This window comes from Ascaphus truei, chromosome 18 (assembly GCF_040206685.1).
Source record: "Ascaphus truei isolate aAscTru1 chromosome 18, aAscTru1.hap1, whole genome shotgun sequence".
NCBI lineage: Eukaryota > Metazoa > Chordata > Amphibia > Anura > Ascaphidae > Ascaphus > Ascaphus truei.
The window spans coordinates 22,585,466-22,609,002 of NC_134500.1; the positions used below are offsets into that span (position 1 = coordinate 22,585,466).

At 41.6% G+C, this 23,537-nt stretch overlaps 1 protein-coding gene across 1 annotated transcript in view; it reads left to right on the top strand.

Moving 5' to 3' along the window:
* Positions 1-23,537, top strand: part of ENTREP2 (endosomal transmembrane epsin interactor 2) — a 526,354-nt gene that overhangs the window by 131,219 nt on the left and 371,598 nt on the right. The window contains exon 2 of the mRNA XM_075575857.1: positions 22,197-22,253. Coding sequence (XP_075431972.1) covers positions 22,197-22,253 — 57 coding nt within the window. The remainder of the gene's footprint in view (positions 1-22,196; positions 22,254-23,537) is intronic.

A 23,537-nucleotide genomic window follows, 5' to 3' on the forward strand; every position in this document is an offset into this window, starting at 1 on the left:
GTCTGTCAGTGGCTGCGTGGCTGTCAGTGGCTGCGTGTCTGTCAGTGGCTGCGTGTGTGTGTATCAGTGGCTGTGTGTGTGTGTATCAGTGGCTGTGTGTGTGTGTATCAGTGGCTGTGTGTGTGTGTATCAGTGGCTGTGTGTGTGTGTCTTTGCAGGCCCTATACGCCAGTATAGGCGATACATTTTTTAGTGGGTCACGAAGGAGAAGTTCAAAAATAACCGGGTCACGGAAAAAAAAGTTTGGGAAACCCTGCAGTAGCGAGATCCGAAAAGAAAGGGGAAGCTAAGAAGGAGGATGTAGAGAGACGGTTGTACCCACGCACTTTCGGTAACTGGGTGCAAGCGTTTGGGATATTGGCAGGCGTAGTGGGGGAGAAGGAGCCACATTTATGCACCTCGCTGTTTAAATCTCAGGACATTATCAGGAAGTCTTTTCAAAAACATGGGGGGATGGGATGGTGGACATACGACGTGGAATTCAGGCAAAGTATGCAGGAGAATAAAGGGGTGGTTACGTGGGACCGTAAGGATGTCGACTTATACTTTGATCACATTTCGGGGGGGGGAGGTTCAACCTCTCGCGGGGCAGGTGGGCAAGGGGACATTGGCAGTAACAATTCACAGGAGGGTTCGGATTGGTTCGTGCGGCCGGCAGGAAGGGAACGCGCAGTCGGTAAACAGTCGGGCATATGCTGGGGTTTTAACGAGTCAAAATGCAGATTCCCCAATTGTCATTTCCAGCATAGCTGCGCCGGGTGCGGGGGCCAGCACCCCAAGTCCAAATGTTATAAGAAGGACAGTAAAGGGCTAAAGGGGGAGGGCGCGAACGCCAATTTCGGTAAAGAATATGGCGCCTCGGCGGGAAAGACACCCCAATAAAGCGGCAGCTGAGTTTTGGCAGAAGGGGTCGGGAGGCAGGGAGCGAGGGTATGGCGGTACGGGCCTGATTTAAGGGGGGGTTAAACAGGCCCATCGGTGGCGGCAGTTGGCAGTTTGCCAGAGGGGGCTTGGGGCTGGTAAAGCAGGTTGAAGCGAGGGGGCAGGTCACCGGGACGTACTTCCGGGTGCCCCCTCTTGCATTGCCCAGCACCGAGCACTTTCTGGCGCGGACGGGCAGCACGCTACCTCAGTTATGATTATGTTTATTATTAATAAACAAAGCCGCGGCCATGTTACCTCCAGACTGTGTCCTCTCTTTATTTGGTACGTTACATAGAAATAATGCTAGTTGGGGGGGGAGCTCGTGCCTCCCTGGTCAAATACATTATGGAAAAAAGTGCGTCTCAGAGGGGATATGATAACTATATGCAAATATATTCGGGGACAGTACAAGGAGCTTTCAAAAAAACCTATTCATTGCAAAGGCAGTACTAAGGACTCGGGGTCATCCCTTAAGGTTGAAAAAAAGGAGATTTCCCCAGCAACAAAGGAAAGGGTTCTTTACAGTAAGGGCAGTTAAAATGTGGAATTCATTACTCATGGAGACTGTGATGGCAGATACAATAGATATATTCAAAACAAGGTTAGACCTCTTTTTAGAAAGGAAAGGTATACAGGGATATACCAAATTAGTAAACATGGGCAGGACGTTGATCCAGGGAGTAATCTGATTTGCTAACATTTGGAGTCAGGAAGGAATTTATTTTTCCCCTTTTGAGATATCATTAGATGATATTTCACTGTTTTTTTTTGCCTTCCTCTTAATCAATATACTGTAAATACAAATATAGGATAAGTAGCTGTCTTCTAAAGTTAGCATAGGTTGAACTTGATGGGCATATGTCTTTTTTCACCCTTATCTAATATATATATATATATATATATATATATATATATATATATATATTATACACACACACCTTGTGTAGAGCACTGTTTATACTGTGGGCTCTCCATTCATTTTTATTCACACTGATACACATACACACTTTCTTCACTTGCTTTCAGTTACCCTTTGACACCTCCAGCCATAAATCTCATCCACACCGGGGGAAGGACCAGCACAGATAACATTCCAAGAGACACTGTTTTTAAGTAATCCTTGCTTCATTCATTGTAACATCGCCGGAAGAAGAGATCAGTGTATCTCGAAAGCTCGCACAAATAAAAGCATTTCGTTAGCCACAGAACGGTATCATCTATTTATTTTTTGATTATTGAAGCTCGGCTAACACGGTACTGATACCTCTACACGTATATATATATAAACAAAAAAGAAAAAAGCTGCGCCTCTAAGGAACATGTACAAAAAAAATATATATATATATATATATATATATATATATATATATATGCTATAACAATATGGGATAAATACCTCAATTATAAGCAATACATACACACATATAGTAATAGGGACCTATAATATTATCAGGCCCAGAAAACATGAACAATATGATTTAAAAAACATGCAAAAAAGGATAAACCAGTCCTCAAATAGTCCAATGAATGGTATAGGTGCTGGTATGCAGGGTCTCCGGCAGCTCTCAATATGGACTAACCACGTCCATAGAATATCTATAGAGGAAAAGAGAAGAGAGAGCGCACGCCCATAGCGTATAAAAGTTTTAATGAGGGGGAAGGGGGAGAGAGGGGGGTAAAAAACGCACTTACAAAGATGCAATTAAAATCAAGCATATGTGATATATATAATCACCACCATCCGGTTTAACTGTAGACTCTTGGGGCAGTCCCAGGCTCCGTTGGTAAAGGAGCAACGTCACAGCAGATTCCCAGGGCTGGTAACACCATCCGGTCAAACTGCAGACTTTTGAGGCCGTCCCAGGCTCCGTTGGCAATGGAGCTCAGTCCCAGCAAATTCACAAGGCAGGTGTGCTATGTATAGTCCAAGAAAGAGGTCCCGTATGGTGCCTGTAGCACTCGCGCCTGGATTAATACGCTCCAGCGCTTAGTGTAGACTCCAATGTCTTTGCGTCTGACGTCACGACGCTCCCTGACGCGTTTCGTCAGTCACGGCTAACTTTCTCAAAGGGATATCATGAGAGGGGGAGGTCCGGTATTATATAGGCAACCTCCTGGTGGTAATTAAGAGAAGTCCCCTCCCCTACTCAACTGCAATAGTTTATCGTACTGCTGCACACTTATATACACACATATGGATGTAATACAACAATTAACCTAAAAAGATTGGAGGAGATAGTGAGAGTAAAAACAAAATTAACACTTTAAATACCAGTCTAAATCACAATGCTTTTGGGATGAATGGCATATATTCTGCATATATACACATAATAACAGATCATTATATATAAAAGACCATAAATGTACACCATATGTATATTACCCATAGACTGGTATAACATTGTTCATAAGAACAGAAAAAAAAAAAAACAGAAAAAAGAAAAAATCCTAAAGGTATCAGACCAGTATAAACACATACAGCCTGCATGTGACTCAAGATATCATCAGCCAATAATTGTTAGTTTATATATTAGGGATATGCTGTAATCAGTTAAATGATATTTGAGCACACCCAGTATATATAGAGGGTTGACTCACACACAGGCTAATAAAGAATATAATTAATGAAAAGACAGAAGATCACATAACATCATATACAAATAGATAAAATGCAATAGTGTGCAAATATACAAACACAATCAAGTGCAAATAACCCTTGGCGGGTATGTAAATCACTTAAAAATTAAATATAGACAATGAATCATGTGATCCTAGTAGGAAAAGAAAACTGATCAGATAAGGGATAATATAAATCAGTCTAGAGTTTGTATGCCACAAACAAGGCCAGGACCCGGAGAACTATTAAATAAGTGCATATTTTGATTAATTATATTGTTAGGTAGTATGGATGAAGAGTGTAATTGTGTGAAATATGTAAAGAAGTGTATATATGGAAATAAATTTAAAATAAAAATAAAAATTAAATAAAAGAAAATTTCTTCCTTCTGTGTCATTCCCCATTATTTACTCCCCGGGCTCTAAATGGCCAAACTTAGTGAGTTCTTATTCAAGTGATAGTTAATTTTAATTTTATATGAAAACTATACAAATATTATAATAGTGTATGTGAAGATAAATATCTATTACCGTCTATTGAACCTTGTGACAATCTTATTTTTAATGAAACTACATAAATGTGCAAATATAAATATTCATAGATATATCCATTGTCTAAACGGGGGGAAGGATAAGGTGGGATAGGGGGGGGAGGGGAAGGGGGGGGGGGGGGTTGGAAAGGGGAAGGAGGGTGAAGAGGGGGAGGGGGGAAGGAGGGGAGGGAAAGAGCGGGGGGAAGGTGAATCTCTGGAGGAGATCCAGACAAAGGATGGACTGAGAAGCAGAGGAGAGAACAGGAAGAGACATCCAAGGAGTGACTAGACTAAGGTACTGACATCCAAACATTCGTTAAGTCCCCCAGGATTAAGCGTGCCCAATTGGTGAATCCAAAAGGTTTCCCGCCTACACAGTGTCTTGAATCGGTCGCCTCCTAGAACACAAGGAGAAATGGTCTCTATTCCCATAATCTGCATAGTCTTGGGATTTTGTTGATGAAATAATTTAAAGTGTCGAGAGACACTATGATTATTGAGACCCTTGATAACATTTCTCCTGTGTTCCAGGAAGCGCGTTCCCAATGTTCTCGTGGTGCGTCCAACGTATTTTAGACTGCACCCGCACTGTATAAGATACACAACGTAAGTGCTAAGACAGGTGATAGAGCTACTGATGGCATAGGTGATGCCCCTGCTGTGAGAACAGACATGAGTGTTATTCAAAAGATGCCTGCACGTAATGCATCGACTGCGGCCACAGGGATGGTTACCCAGTGGTCCCTTATTTTTTGCAGTATTACAGATCGAGGAAGACTTAAGCCTAGTGGGAGCTAATATACTTTTTATACTTCTAGCCTTCCTGTATGTGACAGTAGCTCTATCCGGCAGGATGGGTCCTAGATGGGGATCACACTTGAGAATGGACCAATGCTCGTTCAGAATTCTATTAATGGATTTTGATGACTGGTTATAGGTGGTAATAAACCTCACAGTCGACCTATCCGTCCCTGTATGTGTTACTGGGGCGCCATATCCTAAACGTTTTCCTTTTTGTTTATTTTTTGATTTCTCAAGCAAAGTGGTTCTGGCAATGGAACTTACCTTGCTGAGAGAATCGGAGACCACGACGGGATCATATCCCTTAGAAAGAAATTTCTTCCCAAGTGTGACTGACTGGTTTTCGAAGTCAACATCCCTTGTGCAGTTCCTCCGTATTCTGTTGAACTGCCCCAAGGGAATATTGTTGAGCCAGTGTTTGTGATGGTTGCTGGACGCATGGACGTAGCTGTTCACAGACACAGACTTGAAATGTGTGGTGGTGATAATATTCAAGTCTGTGTCTATGCTCAGGGCCAGATCCAGAAAGACAGTGGACAAGTTATTAATATCAAAAGTGAATTTCAGTCCAAACGAGTTGTTGCTGAAAGAGCTCAGGATATCGAATAAATCCGACTCCTCTCCATCCCAAACTATAATGATATCATCTATGAAACGGCCATAGTATACGAGACCCGCTCCAAGCAAGCTGTTCTGCCACACATGGGACTCCTCCCAATGCCCCATAAAGAGGTTGGCATAGCTGGGAGCGAATCTCGTAATCCAGGCGCGAGTGCTACAGGCACCATACGGGACCTCTTTCTTGGACTATACATAGCACACCTGCCTTGTGAATTTGCTGGGACTGAGCTCCATTGCCAACGGAGCCTGGGACGGCCTCAAAAGTCTGCAGTTTGACCGGATGGTGTTACCAGCCCTGGGAATCTGCTGTGACGTTGCTCCTTTACCAACGGAGCCTGGGACTGCCCCAAGAGTCTACAGTTAAACCGGATGGTGGTGATTATATATATCACATATGCTTGATTTTAATTGCATCTTTGTAAGTGCGTTTTTTACCCCCCTCTCTCCCCCTTCCCCCTCATTAAAACTTTTATACGCTATGGGCGTGCGCTCTCTCTTCTCTTTTCCTCTACGTATATATATATATATATATATATATATATATATATATATATATACAGTGGTTGACAAATCACCAAAAAATCTACTCGCCACACAAAAAAATCTACTCGCCACCTAGTACCAAACGTGTGCTGCTTGGGCCAATATTTACTCGCCCGGGGGTTAAATCCACTCGCCCGGGGCGAGCAAATGTATAGGTTTGTCGAACACTGTATATATATATATATATATATATATATATATATATATATATATATATATACCCAAGCGCAGTATAAAAACAAACCAGGACATTTTCTTATTTTCCCTTGAATGAAAGTATTTTGCTCCAATTTTGCCCCATACAGTATGTCTTATCTTGCGAATCGTGAAGTGTCAGTGGGGAAGAGTTATAGTATATGATAGTAGTCTCCAATTGTGCATATATATCCCCTCAAACATCCCTCCAAATAAATTAGGGTACATGCCTGTTCTGATAGAGGAGCACACCTGTGGTACCTGGCTGGGAGATATGCTAATCAGTATGCAAAGCATATTGAAATGAGTCCCATCCCTCACTTAAAAGGATTTCCATACCAACTACAGTATATAGAGTTGATAATCCAAGGCACTGACCTAATGACTTGAATGATGTACTGGTTTCTGACCCAACAGGACTGAAACCCACACCCACTGCTTTTCTAGGGAGCAGCCCATCTCGACTCAAAACACATTATTCTCTACATTGATGCATAGACCCCTTGATTTTCAATGGTGAATCATGTGTTATTTTTTTATCTTGCTTCTAGCAGCATTATGATTCCAGTCACTCTTTCCACTTCTTTAAACTAAGAAGGCTGTCTGTGTCTAAGCTGAAGTTGAACCAGCTAACCTTGTCATTTTACCTTCTCCAGAGCAGCGCTGCGTTGCAGGATTAACAACCCAGGGACAGTTATCATAACAGTAATAATAGGCTATCCTAGCTGTGTGAGCAAATTTAATTAACCACATATACACAAAAAAAGAGATCCTGTGCTTTTCCCCTGCCACCAGTAGCCTCGGAAACTAGCCAGATATCTAAAGCCCCATATTAAAAGTACTGTAATGAGCGTGACCTCATCCCAACGACATAGGTAAGCATAACACACTTTGGAGTCCAGCTCCGGCGATATGTGACATTCCTACACATGGTATGGCTGTTATTAGCATTGTTTTAGTTTTCGATTTGTAAGTGATATTTTTATGATGGTGTACTGAATACTTTTTTTTTTAATGAGACTTATCATATGAAAATGTGTCTGTGCATCCAAGAGAAAAGTAAATCTCCCACATTTGATGCACATAATAATTAGAGGAATTCCTGCCACGTTGACATATTTGTGACACTGAGAAATGGGGGGGGAAAATGATGCATAATTTGATGCATATCAATATAATATTCAATTTAGCAACTCCTCTTTATCCCATACTTTAATCACACCCCAAATAGTAAGCTGACGTACACTGGGTATAGGAGCTGAAACTTACTTTGATATGTAACCCCCTTGTACAGTAAGTGCATGCAGCTGACACACAGATGCTGCCCCGACTGCCTCCTCTCTTGTGTGTGCTGCAATAGGAAACTACAACTCCCAGCTTGCTTTGCTGCATGAGGAGGCCATGTCTGGTGCAGGAGGATGTCACTTGTTATGGACAGAGGCGGGGCTAAAGGAAAAAATCCGCAGGAGGCTCTGGCAGAGCACACAGCTGAAAGGTTGCAGCACCCAGAAAAATCTTAGGGTCCACCAGGAGCCCATCCAGTGATCCACCTGAGATAGCGGATGCTGGCTAAAGGGAGTAGAGCCCAGCGGAGTATCCGCCTGACAGCAGCAAGAGGCACACGTAGCGACAGAGGGTATCCTCATCGCAAGCCAAGTAACAGGATAACAATGTTTTTGCGAAGTACAGGCCTAATACCTTCATACATAATGAAAGAGCTTCAACGGTGTACACAGGCCCCTACATGCAGGGTCGGGAGATCACAGGGAGAGACATGGGTACACACCTTGCTAGCATCTTGTGTGAAGTGTTTATATTTTATTGCATTGTGTATGTACTGAATGATCCTCACGTTTGAAGATTATATTGTTATATTGAATGTTCGCCCCTCCCTCCCCCCAATCGCAGATAGGGGCCATTACAGAGGGTGTATGTGGTGCATAACTGCTGGTAACAAAAGGGCTGAGTCATCCGCGATGACTTGGGGACACTGGAACAGGCTCCTGGGGTTCATACCCCGCATAATACTTTGCAGTGCAGCGCCTCCATCTGCTGTAGGCTCCAGGAATATGGAGATGATCTCCCACGGTAGAACGGTACCTCTCCCCCCAGTTAGTTCACACACCAGGCAGGAGGTATATTGCAAACAGGAATGGTTTATTACTACACACTTTGCAGTAACACAACAGCTACTCAGCAGTCTTCTGCCAGATACAGTCTCTTTAGATCAGCTCTCACTGGAGATTATTTATTTATTTTATTTATAAAATATTTTACCAGGAAGTAATACATTGAGAGTTACCTCTCGTTTTCAAGTATGTCCTGGGCACAGAGTAAAACAAAATAATACATGGTTACAAATACAGTTACATAAATGAACAAGGTATACATTATATACAAGACATTGCATGCACAGTTAAAGAAAATATATATTATGAGCGTATGAAACAGTTACAGACCAGATTAAAGTGTGAGACAGCCTTATATTTGAAAGAACTTAAGCTGGTGGTGGATATGAGAGTCCCTGGACCGCACTACAGGCCAAGGCACCCACAGCCGTCCTAGCTCTTCCCCACCTCCCTAGCGGAGGCAGAGGTATAGGTTCACACTCTCTCCTCCCCGCAGGGAATAGCACATGGGTAGGTCCCAATCTAAGACTCCCAGTCGTGTGACCTTCCTTCCTCAGAGGGAAGGAACAACCTCCAAATTTAGGGCGGTCCTGCCCTTAAGTAAAGCCAGAAGGTGGGCACCCCGTTCTCCCAGCTACAACAGGATGTACCACCCCCTGCTGTCACTCAAGTGCAGTACCAAAGGTGAAGGGGAAAACCCCATACCAACTTCTGGCAACCTGATAGTACCAGGGTTTACTGCCAGCCCATTGGGTAGAATAGTAGCCAGGGGGTACCCCGCTAAATGAAAAACAGAGAATTGTAACGAATCCTGAGCTTGCGTGTGCTGATCTGTGTGACTGTATTACTGTTTGATTTTAAATGCTGGGTGTATTAAGTGTGGAGTTAGAAGCAGAAGGAGTTGGAACAAGGAAGGGGTGAAACAAGGTTTAGAATATTGAACTACAGTAAACTGTTGGCACTTATAACTCCATAGTTGCAACAATGAGCCGGATGAAAATGTCACTCGAAGCACATCTTGCCACATGTATGTGCAATTGGAGCAGCTGTTCCAGGGAGCATACAGCTGCGAGGAGTGTGAGCAGGTGGTCTTTTTGGAGTCTCACATTGCTGTTCTGAAGAGGCAGTTTGCAATATTGAGGGACATTGACAATCTTGAAAGGAGTTTAGTGCTCACTGAGCAGGCCCTGGCTGGGACTGGTGGTGCAGAGGGTGGAGCTGTGAGTGAGGAACAGGTAGGTAGCTGGGTAACAGTTAGAAGGGGAAGCAGGGGGAAGAGGCAGGCCAGTTCTGAGCTGATCCATTCCAATAGATTTGCCACATTGAGTGAAGATATTGGGATTGTCAGGGCAGGAATGGCAGAGCTGGGGGAGACTGATTCCTCTAGCAGCCAGGGGAATAGTATCTCCAGCACAGTGGGGACTCAGGATACTCAAACAAAAAAAGATTGGTGGTGGTAGGGGACTCCATTATTAGGAAGGGAGATAGGGCAATCTGTTGCCATGACTGCATGAACCGAACAGTTTATTGCCTGCCGGGGGCTCGGGTTCGGCACATTGCGGAAAGGGTAGACAGATTGTTGGGAGGGGCTTTGACTGACCCGGCAGTCTTGGTACACGTTGGCACCAATAACAAAGTTAGAGAAAGATGGAAAGTCCTAAAAAAAAATATTTTAGATCTACTGCTGCGGCCAGCTTCATCCTAACAGATACTCGTAATTTTTCGGGGCTTTTTTCGGCTGGCGCCGAACTTGGCCGCACGCCAGCCGCATCTTCAATTCCTCCGGTCCATGACGCGGGACCCCCTGGCTGCTCCGCCTCTGCTTCTCCTGATCCCAGTGATGCACAACGCAGGGACAGTACATACCCAACGCATCACTGGGCCCTACCCCGCCTTCAACCTCCATCACCTCCATCTTCGGGATGCCGGCGGAACCCTGGCATGCGTGACCGGCTCACCAGTGACGCGCGGCACGCATCAGATAAAAAAACAAAACAGCCGCGTCTGCACGCGGTTTTAAATTACCCGCGGTGGCGGCCACATTAGACTAAAGCGGCCGCAAGCTTAAGGCAAGGACCTCCGAGGTAGTATTTTCTGAAATACTACCAGTGCCATGAGCTACCCCAGGGAGACAGTTGGAGATTAGGGAGGTTAATGCATGGCTAAGAAAGTGGTGTAGGAAGGAGGGTTTTGGGTTTTAGAGCACTGGGTCTGCTTTTCTGAGATGTGATATCTTTATGGTAGGGACGGATTGCACCTCAATGAAGAGGGATCTTCTGTGCTGGGGGGGGGGGGAAATGTTAAAAAGTTGAGGACATTTTTAATTATGGGGAGGGAGGAGTGACAAGAAAGAGATAATGAACTAAATAGAATAGAAGGGGATGGGGAAATAGCCAGGGGTTATGGAGGTAGAATGGGGGCAAGTTTGCGTTTGACATGCAGAGAAACACCCATATTAAATACAGATAATAATGGACCACTTCTAAAGACTAAATCCAATTGGAGTAGAAAGGCAGGAGCAGATAAGATAATAGTACAGGCTGAAAAAAATCTTAAATGCATGTTTACTAATGCAAGAAGACTAAGAAATAAAATGGGAGAGCTTGAATTAATAGCTACAAGGGAGCAGTATGATATCATAGTAATTACTTATACATGGTGGGATGAAACTCATGACTGGACAGTTAATTTAGAGGGTTGTTCCCTTTTTCGGGAAGATCGAGCATATAGAAGAGGAGGTGGAGTATGTTTATATGTTAAACCGGATCCAAAACCTATTGTAAGGGAAAAGTCTTGCACCCCCACTGGGGGGCACTCCCCACGGTTTGCGCATCCCTGGCACCCCTCAGGTTTAAGAACCACTGCTATAATGTGCAGTAATACAGTATAATGAAAGTTCCACTGTATTACATCAACTCTCCCTTTCAACATTACACACTTAATTTACATTACATCTCTCAATGTTACATTTTCCCAGACACTTGACACGTCTGTTTTTGCACAAACATACTACATTTTTATTTTGTTCAACTGAACGCCATTTTTTATGAGTTTTACTATAATGAGCATCCTTTGATTTCTATAGCAGGCTTTAGCACACTTCCCAGCAGTGCAAAATAGTCAAAACACTTTCCTGTTTGTGATCATTTGTTTCCAATATTCCCAGCAGCGAAAGCTGCAAACTGTAACAATAGATAATGTTACCTTAGTAATATAAGAATACATTGTAGCTGCTGAGTTACACTGACTGAAGGATTGATTGTAACTGGCCATTTGATTGAAGGTGGCCATTTAGTGAACCCTGGGAAGCAGGATCTTTGCTGATTGATAACGGGACAACGAATCGATCAGCAGCGTAGGTAATTAGTTTTCAATAAAGGTAATCGAAGGCTGCATATATTATTATTATTATTTTTTAAGTGCCTCTTGGGTTGCCTCTTTAAACCAATTTGAATCCATCAGTGAATAAACTAGGCACTTTCAATTATCCCTTAAAATGTGATCTATTGACAAATCATACTAGCATTTTCGTCAGGAAAAAAAAAATATGTTAATATTGCTTTTCTAAAACCATAATATTTCATGCAGAAAGGCAACATTATATTCTACCTTTTCTTTGTGTCTTGGAATTACATTTGTATTTTTCAATGCCATGGGCTTTGCCGTTTTCTTACTAAAGCCTTCGTAAAGTAAAATTGAAACCATTGTTACTGCATAGATCTTAATATTGTCATATTAATTTCTCTGCAGATAAATGCCGATTTTTATCTGCTGCCCTTCCTTATTAAATCAAAACGTAACATCTAGGAGAGGGAGATTAAAAAATGTTCCTTTGTGGCATTGTGGGGACTTTTTTTTAAAATCTTTGTTATGGTCAGCAATACAGTATAAGATTGGGACTTGAGATCATTTTTCTACAGACACTAAGAAAACATGACAAGTGGTTCTATAATAAAGTGCATTTCACATGATCTACTAATAAAATTTATTGAGATTATTGCGGGTTTTTTTCTTGAAAAATATTAACCTGATTGAATATTTATGCCACCGTAGTTTATTGTAATATTAAATATGGTTCTCGTTGATCTAACCTATAGTTTGTAGATGTAAATTGATTTTTGTTAAATTTAGAGACCCCTATTTGATATGCTGTAAATCTGTCTTCCCTGTGCCGGAAAAGATGCGAGTCCCATGTAAAGGAATGGAGTTGAAGACTTCTCCAGCAGTGTCTCTTGCCCAGCATTAAAAGATGGCTTTATAGTATATTGAATAGGAGCCAAGAGGCTTGACATTTATTGAAGGTGGATGCAGAAAGTAGGCGGATGAACACTGGAGAGAAGGTTAAGAGGAACGAACCGAGAAAGACAAAGGATGGTAATGAAAGAATATAGGACTGGTCAAAAGATTCTATAATGAGTTATAATCCATTAATAAATGTAGTCATACTAATCTCTTGCTGTTACAACAATGTCTTCTTGCACAGTTTGTCGTAAGATGCTGTTCAACTTCCCTCTGAGCTTCTTTCATCAGAAATGTGCATGAGATAGTATCTTCTGTAATAACCGAAAATAAGCCTTAGTAATATTAATGATTGGATTAATCACTTTACCTTGCACTGTATCCATTTTCAAAAGGAGTAGTTGCTCGGACATGAACTGCTTACAAATCTCAGCTGAAGTACATAATAATGACTTATTGGCATATAAATACTTGGCTTCAGTCCTCCAGTGGTAGAAATGTAACTTGGAATTATGTAAAAATGTCCACGTAGGCGCAGATTATGGCCTATGTAAATAGGTTGGTGGTCTCAGCTGTCCAATTTACAGAAAGAAATCAGTGTGGCATTTGACAAATTAGCTGTCAGCCAAGGAAAAGAATGGATAGATTGCACCATTCACTTGAAATGCAATTATGTTTCCCAGTTCTTACTGAGGTCTTTCTGATTGCGTAGAATTCTCGCTTTTATATTCATATCATGGGTACCATGTCCTGTTCGGCATTCAGCCTTTAAGAGTTTAAACTGTGTAGCATGGATTGGCCATATGAAGAAAAATTGTTTCACCTTTTCTGATTTTCCTTTTGGGGGATAACAAATGGTGTGTTCTGTGGCAGTCTGACACCAAGTATGTGCAGTTTATTATTAGCATTTATTATAACATATTCCACACCACATATAAATAGGTGTGCTAAAGACAATGATAATTCAATGACATTACCGTACAGCCATACAGTAGGTAAAGGTTGATCCCTGCTCCAAAGATTTTACAATCTCAAAAGAGGTGAGAGTGGAAACACAAGGCTTTGGTGTGAAGCTAACGGCTGCTTGCAGTTGACATGAAGCTTCTAGATGGGATGTTCTCCTCTTGTTACAGTTGATATAGTTTTATGGTAGAGGGAGGAGGTAGATTGAGCCTATGAGACGCATGTTGGGTAGACTTCCTGAAAAAGTGGTTTTCAGGCCACTTTTAATTTGTTACGATGGGAAGAGTCTTCTGGAAGTTTCACGGTTAAGAAGAAGTCTAGGAGATGTCTTGGAGGTTGAATATGTCAGTGCAAAATCCTACCTGTGTCAAATTTAAGAAACCCATTGTTGAAGTCATGCATTTGATGAGAGATTTTAGTCATATAAGCTATATATACAGTAGTAGTACATTGTATACTATACTTGGTTCACAAATATGGATTTCATTGGGATTTTCTAAGAACTGCTTTATAACGCAGCCCTGATACCTGCAGCTACTGTATGTAATTACTTCATACTTTTTTCCTCAGCTAAATATTAACCCCTAACAAAAGCTATATGTACCATATATTCTGCGATACTTGTTATTCTGCTTATCAGTGTCAGACTTTCAAGTCTCAATTCACAAAAGGAATAAATCTTAGGTTATAAAACAACTATGTAAAAGTGCAGAAGGTGTTACATGGCTGAATCCTTTCATGTTATCGGAACTGGATATGTAAGAGGCATCTGTATGCATTCAGCTCAAGCAGAAATCAGAACACATTATTAGATTTGATTTTAATTGTCTGCCTTTTGTGCTTGTGGAGAAGTTTCCTTCAAAGATGAGCGATAACCTTTAGATAATTAGTCCCAGAATTGTCAGGTTCCAGCAACTGCCAGCCTCTTTAATGATTGAGTAGAAACATCCCTTTGCCTTGCATTCTCAGTGAAAGTCTCCCTTAATTATTTATGATTACAAATAAACACTGGCATAGTGACACTCCATGCAGAGCTAGGTCTCTTTGGCAGTGTTACCATTGTGTGATTATATTAGTGAAAGCGTAGCCACTATATTTTTTCAATTGGTATAAATATATAATCTTATGGTACAGGGATAGGTCTGTGTGTGTGTGTGTGTGTGTGTATAATCAAACAAGTCTGTGACATCCATCACAAGGGTAAAGAGATTGAAATGGTAGTGGGCATGCAAGAAGTAATGACCATCGTTGGCCAAAGATGGTACTAAACTGGATTCTAAGGGATATCAAAAGACCAAGACGATGACCAAAAGTAAGATGGGAGGATGAAATCAGTAGATTTGTTGGAGCAACCTGAAGAAGAGAAGCTTGTAACTGCAGCAGCAGTACCTGGAACATCATTGGGGGGCCTTGATCTAGCAGTGGATCGACAACGGCTGAAGATGATGGTGATGATTGATTTGTATATACTGTAAAACAGAAAATAGCTCCTTGTTAAAGTAAAATGAAATGGCTTTATTACAAACAAAGAGAGGGAGAGAGGGAGAGGGAGAAAGGGAGAGAGGGAGAGAGGGATTCTATTTTACTAGAGACCCAAGTGCTCTCTCTCTCTCTCTCTCTCTCTCTCTATTTATATTTATATTTATATATATATATATATATATTTATATATCCCTAAAATTCACCTTCAAACAACACATGGAGATACACGTGCACAAAAAAGGAGCACACCTGAGATACCTGGGGATATAAGCTAATAGACATTTAAATATTCTTTGCATATGCTATTAGCATACGCAATATCCCAGGTATGTCAGATGGGTTCCTTGTTGTGTACATGTCTCTCCACATGTTGTTTCAACATCTGTTTCTCTCCCTTCCTCCTGAGAAAACCCCCCATATATCAGGGTCTAGAACGTCTAGGTGAATTGAAGATCTAAACATTTGAAATGTAATGTCTACACATTTGCAGGCAGAAAGGAGGAGTGACGTGAAACTCACAGCAGCTTGAGGGTCAATCGCCTCCATTTGTAATGATTGAAACTGCCCTCGACTGTTACTAGAAATACAGTAAAATGTTTGCAACTCGAATTCTGACACATTTGCCCATCTCTACAACTAAGCACATAGACTTAAATCTAATACTAATGCACGGCAAAATAGAGAAAAAGGTTTTGGATCTTACCGCACTCCTTTCAGATAAGTGTAGTGGGTGTCCTTTTTCTTTGCAAGGTGCAGGCAGTTGAAGAGTGGCTGGGATCCCACTCTGCCACCTAGTTAAACTTGAAACTGGATATCTTCTTGCCGCACTGATCTAATAAAGTCTTACACCAGACATAGTGTAATAAGGTGGTTTATTTGCAGGTTGCAAACGCACAATGTTTCGGTTGATCTCCCTTCCTCAGGCGAATATTGCACCTGGGGAAGGGAGATCCCTGAAACACTGTGCGTTTGCAACCTGCAAATAAACCACTATATTACTCTATGTCTGGTGTAAGACTGTATTAGATCAGTGCGGCGAGAAGATATCCAGTTTCAAGGCAAAATAAAGATGGAGGAACCACATACAGTATACTGCTATACGTGATGAAAGAAGACTACACGAATGAAATATTATGCCACAAAGCAGGACAGGCAGAATGCTATAGTGCAAGTAGCTGATGTAAGCTAGAAGTAGTCTTAATATTTAGTCTCAGTACAGTAGATCAACGTGAATTTGGCTCCATCCTTGCAGATGAAGCAGTTGCGGACATACACTATAACAAAGGACAGATCCAGTAATTAATCTCTAATAGTGTGAGCAGTCAAAAGATGAGTTGTAGGAATAGATGGATGCAGCTCGACAGACAGATTGATACAGTAGATAGATTAGGTAGACAAATAGCTACCATAGATAGACAGATACAGTATATAAATTAGGTAGACAGACAGATAAAGTAGATAGATTAGGTAGATAAAGTAGATAAATTAGGTAGACAGATACAGTGTATATATTAGATAGACATATAGAAAGAGTAGATAAACAGATAGATACAGTATATAAATTAGGTAGACAGACAAATAGATTAGATAGACAGATACATTATATAGACAGATACAGTAGATAGACAGATACAGTAGATAGGTAGGTAAATAGATATAGTAGAGACATTAGGTAGACAGATAGATACAGTAGATAGACAAATAGATTAGATAGACATACATTATATAGATAGATACAGTAGATAGACAGATACAGTAGACAGGTTAGGTAGACAGATACAGTAGATAGATTAGGTTGATACAGTAGATAGACAGATATATACAGTAGATGGATTAGGTAGATAGATACAATATATACATTAGGTAGACAGATACAGTAGATAGATCAGATAGACAGATAAATTAGGTAGACAGATAAATACAGTTGATAGATTAGATAGACAGAGATATATTAGGTAGACAAACAGATACAGTAGAAAGATAGATACAATAGACAGATTGATACAGTAATAGATTAGGTAGACAGATATATAAAACAGTGGATAGATATTTACCAGTTACTATGTAATGGAAAATCGGGTTACTGTCTAGAACTGTGTCAACAGGGGCCCCAGGATTTCCCCATCCCCATTTTTGCATACTGTACCTGAATTTTAATAGTGCATATCATTTACATATGTGCACCACTGACAACATCCACACTCTGCCTCTAATACCACCCCTAGTATAATGTTTTCCTTTGTGAAAAAGAAGTTGACGCACACACCACAAAACACAAGTATTAGCTCTATACAATGCTGCACGGAGATGTAGTAACTTGCTATTCTTCTCTGAGTCTGGTTTGCGACTTGTAGAGACGCTTTATACATAGCCACCATACACCCAATGTATCAAGGTCTTTGCTCCATGTTTCCCCTTGTACCTTGCAACTTGGAGAGTGTAGACTGGAGGAGTTATTATGAGATGTACTGTATCAAACTGTGCACAACTGTGCAACATTGTTCTCCCTTCAATCTGCATCACAAAGTCAGACAGGTGTAAGGTGGTGTAACGTTCTGCCTTCTAACAAACTGCACCAGAGGTAACAAATCATGTTTACGTTTGGCGCTCTGTGATCAGAAAAATACACTCACTTTTTAGTACATACACCCCTATAACAATAAGATAACAATAAAACAATATTAATGACTTTTGATAGACCCTCTGGGATCCACAACATGGACCATGTTTATGATTTTAAAGCAGTAGTCCAAGCTATCAGTTTTTTTTTAATTTAATTTCCCCGACCCCTCTTTAATATGTGCATCAATACAATTCACACAATAAGTAATTGGCCAAGTTGCTGATCGATTCGTTCTCCTGTGATCAATCGGCGAAGATTCAGATCGGGGGTTCACTAAATGGCTGTCAGTGCAGCAGAAGAGGACCAAACATGCAAAGTTCTGTGGGGAAGATCATGTGACAAGGCAGTCACTAGATACAATTGGTGCACTGCTAGAGAGAGGGCATGGCTCAAAAATGGTGTACCAGTGTCTGTTTCAGAAGTGGAAGGGATGTGACTTTGTAAATGGTTGCTATAGAAACAAAAAATGTTTGTTACATTATAACACATTAAAAATGTTATTCAGAGTTGTTTAAAAAAAATGCTACAAGTATTTTCTAGTAGTACAGAACTGATTTATTAAAAAAAAATACATGTAAGATATTGCTTGATCTGCAGCTTTCATTTATGTGTATACTGTATATGAATTTAATTTATACATTTATATTTGATCCCTACCTTGTGTGTACTGGCTCATTACACTAGCTTTCCTAGTATAATATTTTTTTTCTAACACATTATTCAATAGCGGAATCTTCTCTGAATGTGGTCAGCGCTCATTGGCTAGGATACAAAGTACAAAGATAAAATACAGTACAAAGATGCAATAATCACTGCAATCCTCAATCTCCCAGGAGCATGCAAACCTTGTTCAGAGAATTTAATTTAGCGAGGGGATTATTGCTTTTGGGCAAGATGGGGGCATTTTGTGTTGAGCAAACCAACAATGGCCAAATGCACTAAACACTGATGCGAACATCACACCCTGATCTAGATTTAATTGTCATTGGCTTGAATGGCAGTCAACACCGGATCAGAATGACGTACACCCCCATCGGTGCTATGTGAAAGCCCCAATGTACTTAATTCCTTTGTTAGCGTCTCTCAATAATCAATAGAATATGCAGTTGTGTTTGGGCAAATGGGTTAAAACTATATGGATAGTGGAAACACAATTGAGGTATACTATATATATTTGAAACATAAAGGTTCTCCAGTCTTTAATTAGACTGGATTGTTTAGGAGCTGACAACAACAAGTCTGGAGTAACACCCACTATGCATGAACGTGTAGGAAATGGAGGGTCTTTGGGGTCTGAACACCTTATTCCTTTAGAGACCCCCAAATCCTCTGATTTTTGGACATAAAAAAGGATTTCTTTTTAAACAAGATTATTTTAACGTCTACTGTATAAAGACGACAGTGATCTAACATATGACAGCTTCTCAATGTGAGATTCGAGAATGTGATACCATCTATTTTTCAGCTCCACTGCTTAAACATAAGGAATATTTCGGCAGCAGCTGGCTTGATTTCAACATGTAACAGTGTTCTTGCATTTAACGTATAATGCTAGGCAATGGACTGAAGAAAATGATTTGTCAGAGGCACAAATGAACCTGCTTACAAAAGATTTTCAAAGCCTTGTTTAGCTTTTTGTGTGTCGCTTATATAAAGGAAAAGCTGAGGCTCTTAAAACAAGAGTAATTCTTTAATGGAAATGGCACAGCTAAATCCAAGCTTAATGGTGATTTAAAGGTAAAAGTGTACATTGGATAAATCAAATGGTTGCCAAAGTAAGCCAGTATTGTGGTTATTTCACTTATTGACAATGGATGGGGTGACCCACAGGTCACTGCTGTGTTTAAAACACTCTTTGATGCTTTAAACTGCAGATGTTCTGATTTTGGACATGGGCTTGAAAATGGATTGTATAAAAAGGCGCTGTATCTCCCGGAAACTGCTGCTGACTTTGGCACTGTCACAGCTTAGTGAATAACCCACAAAGTGTCCAGGTTGTGCAAGTGGGGCAATATTAGTGCAAGAGGCAACACAGAAAAAAATACCACTATTTTCAATGGGATGCCCCCCCACCTCCACCCTGATAAATCCTGGTGTTGTTTTTGGGGCTGCTTTGCAGCTAGAGGATTCTGGTTAAACCCTGCGTTAGTGTGTCACTTTTAAAGTAGCACTCCTGATTACACCTTAATGTTTAAAAAGAGGGGGGTCTCCGGAGCTGAACCGCGTTGATTTCAAGTCCGGGGACCCCCAGCTTCCCAAGATACAGGCATACCCCGCATTAACGTACTCAATGGGACCGGAGCATGTATGTAAAGCGAAAATGTACTTAAAGTGAGGCACGACCTTTTCCCCACTTATCTATGCATGTACTGTACTACAATCATCATATACGTGCATAACTGATGTAAATAACGCATTTGCAACAGGCTCTATAGTCTCCCCGCTTGCGCACAGCTTTGGTACAGGTAGGGAGCCGGTATTGCTGTTCAGGACGTGCTGACAGGCGCATGCGCAAGCTGCCGTTTGCCTATTGGGCGATATGCCCTTACTTGCGAGTGCACTTAAAGTGAGTGTCCTTAAACCGGGGTATGCCTGTACTTACCTCGGAAGGGAGTGCCAGTATACCTGTGCAGTTTAAATGTCCCGCATCATGTGGGCCAGTAGGAATCCGTAAGGCGGGACATCACGGCTTTCTGTTGAGACGCAGGACATTTAAAGCTGCCATATTAATAGCCCCTACTAGCCCCGCCTGAGCTGCTACTGGCACCCCCTTCCGAAGTAAGTATTTCAGTGAATCCATTCAGAAATGAATCCAGTTCAGCTCCGCAGACCCCCTGCTACAACCCTATATTTAAGAAAAAGTGATGCAAGAGTGCCTCTTTAAGCTTCCAAATTCCTTTCTGGTAGGAATATCCACAGTTTGAAATATTTGCAGTGTTTTACATTAGATTATCTCCTTCAGTGCCAGAGGGTGCTGCCCCCTCATGGCTGTGGACTCTCCGGCACCAGCGATCACGCAATCACTCATGCTCCCATTTAAATCAAGGAAAGAGAATGTCCCCCTTCCGTTGAGTTCACGGCCGGTGCTCCTTTGAATAGGGTGACCAGATGTCTCAGTTCAGCCGTGACAGTCCCGTTTTTTAGGGCCCTGGCCCAACTTTTTGGGGTGTCGTCTCGGTTTTAAAATCCAGTTGGCTGCGTATGCGCGATCGGCACTTGCCGACCACGCGGGTGCGATAATCGCTTACCGATCACGTAGGCACTCGAGCAGCGCATGTGCGGTCGGCAAGCACTATTCGCGCATGCGCAGTCAACAAGAACCGACTGGGCATGCATGACCTTTGTCCCATTTTTTGTTGGGGCAAATATGGTCACACTACCTGTGGATCTATGCCAAGAAAATGAGCCTAGTGCCACAATGTACAGGGTATGTCTTCCAGGCTTGTGCCAGCCTTCACGACTTTCACTGTACGTTCATATGGCACTAAAGGGGTTAATTGATGCTTTGCGTCAACTCTTGTGCTCTTTAAATTTGGTATGTATCAAGTAACTGTGCACCATGACATACACGGCGGCAAACACGATTTTATATCTCTATTGAGCGTTGCGTAACAAAAACAAGTTACATTTAATTTACGACGCAAATATAAAGCGAAATATTTCTGCCGATACACAGGCCTCACTGAGAACGCCAAACTAAATAAACAACAAACCTCGCTCGTTTTGATCCTTGGTGGATGACAACGGAGAGAAAAGATTTCTAAGGTTTCAAAATGTCTGTATACTATTAATTTCATCTTTCATGTTGGTCCTCCCTTCCCCCCCCCCCCCAACAGGTCAGGGTTTCAGGATATCCCGGCTCCAGCACAGGTGGCTCAATCAGTCCCTGCTTCAGCACAGGGGGCTCAATCAATCTCTGCTTCAGCACAGGTGGCTCAATCAGTCCCTGCTTCAGCACAGGGGGCTCAATCAGTCCCTGCTTCAGCACAGGGGGCTCAATCAATCTCTGCTTCAGTACAGGTGGCTCAATCAATCCCTGCTTCAGCACAGGTGGCTCAATCAGAGGCTCAGTCTTCAACTGAGCCTCTGATTGAGCCACCTGTGCCGAAGCTGGGATATATTGAAAACCTGACCTGTTGGAGGGGGGGGGGGGGTGGGAGAGGGGAAACTGGAGTTGACCACCCCGGCTTTAAAGTGATCATACCCTACAATACATCTCAAAAATATAGTATGAAAACAATCTTGTACAGGCAGGATTACACATGACAATGTCTGCAACTGTACCAGCAGCTACGGATTTATCCAAATCTCCAGGGAACCTATTTGAAAATAAGATGCTTTTCTTCTTCTTACAATATTTTGAACCGTATAAATATAACCTACAGTAGCACGGCGGTGTTTTTTTTGTTCTTGTGAAATAACAATGCACGGTTTGAAGATCCTTTTTTTTCCCCCTTCTTCTTCCAGGAGCTGAAGATAACACATTTGCTGTGTGCATTCTCCCTGACCTTTTTCATTTCATTCCAGGTGCTGTTGTCAGGATTGATTGGTGTTGTCGCATGGAAACGGCCCCTCTCCCTTGTAGTAAGTAACGGCGGCGTCTTAATTGTGTCAGGAAGAGTTTTGTTCGTATACTTGGGCAGCTAAACAGATAGTCTCGGATTCCAGCAACATGGTTTGTTTGGGGTTGAAAACATTTGTTCTGTTATCTCGTACACACCAAAAATTGCCCAGTCTATGAGTCAAATGCGAAACTGCTTAACAGGGTCATTATATATAGTCTGAGGCGGAATATCCACGTTGTCTTCAGTGGCTTCTTCTGCCAATAGAGAATGAGACCCTAAATCACTACAGGTTTACGTTTTTGACTCCTTGAATGCTAGATGGGCTTCCTTGGCAGTGAAAGACATTTCAATCCGTAGCACAGCACCCTATGGATGTAGTGTTGATGTTCATATCAGCCATATGAAATTGGGAACAGCTTCTAGCTGGGAGAGAACTAGTCTTTTCATTTGAATCCGTTTGCAATATTTATTTCATGTAGGCTTGACATATCCTAAAGTGTAGTAATAGCTGTCGCTCATATAGAGAAAGCGTAGGATTTCTGTAGTATACATACCAGTATATGAGTCATAGGGTCCTATGCATTAACACAGGGGTGTGCAAACATTTTGCTCTGCGCCCCCTCCCTGCGACCCACTTACCTAGTCTGAATCTTCAAATGATGCTGCGGGGTCATGAGACGTGACGCCCAAGCCGACTGATTCTGTAACTGCCATGCCTCCCACCCAAAAATGTGTTGTTTTGAATTCTTTTTGACGCATCCTTCATGTTCAATACCTGATTGATACAATTTAAGGGGGAAAAAATAATTATTTGTATTTTTTATTATTATTTATAACTACCGTAGTATTCATTTTGTGGTGCACAGAAATGTTCATTTTTTATATACATACTGTACCATTAACATCTATGCACCAAAACACATGGGGAAAAAATTATTTTTGGTGCGCAGCTGGATACATTTCCACTTTGTTCATGTATGTGCAAGAGCGCAACTTAAATGATGATGGACATGTGCCACTCTTGAGTTTTGCACATACTGTAAGTCCACATACTGTATAATCCAGGTAAATCCAACACTTTCTGAAGCCACATGCTAATATTTTATTGTCAATTTGGACAGGGCCATCTTATCCGTGGCTTTTTCCTTATTACTGCAACCCACGGAATCCTTGCTGATTATGAGTTTGACATGCATTTGGTAAAGATGGTAGCGCACGGTGGAAATACTGTAGCTCAATGTGAACTGTATTGCAGACAGTGCATTTCCTAGAATAGCCCAAGGTACACTGGAATGAGCATTGC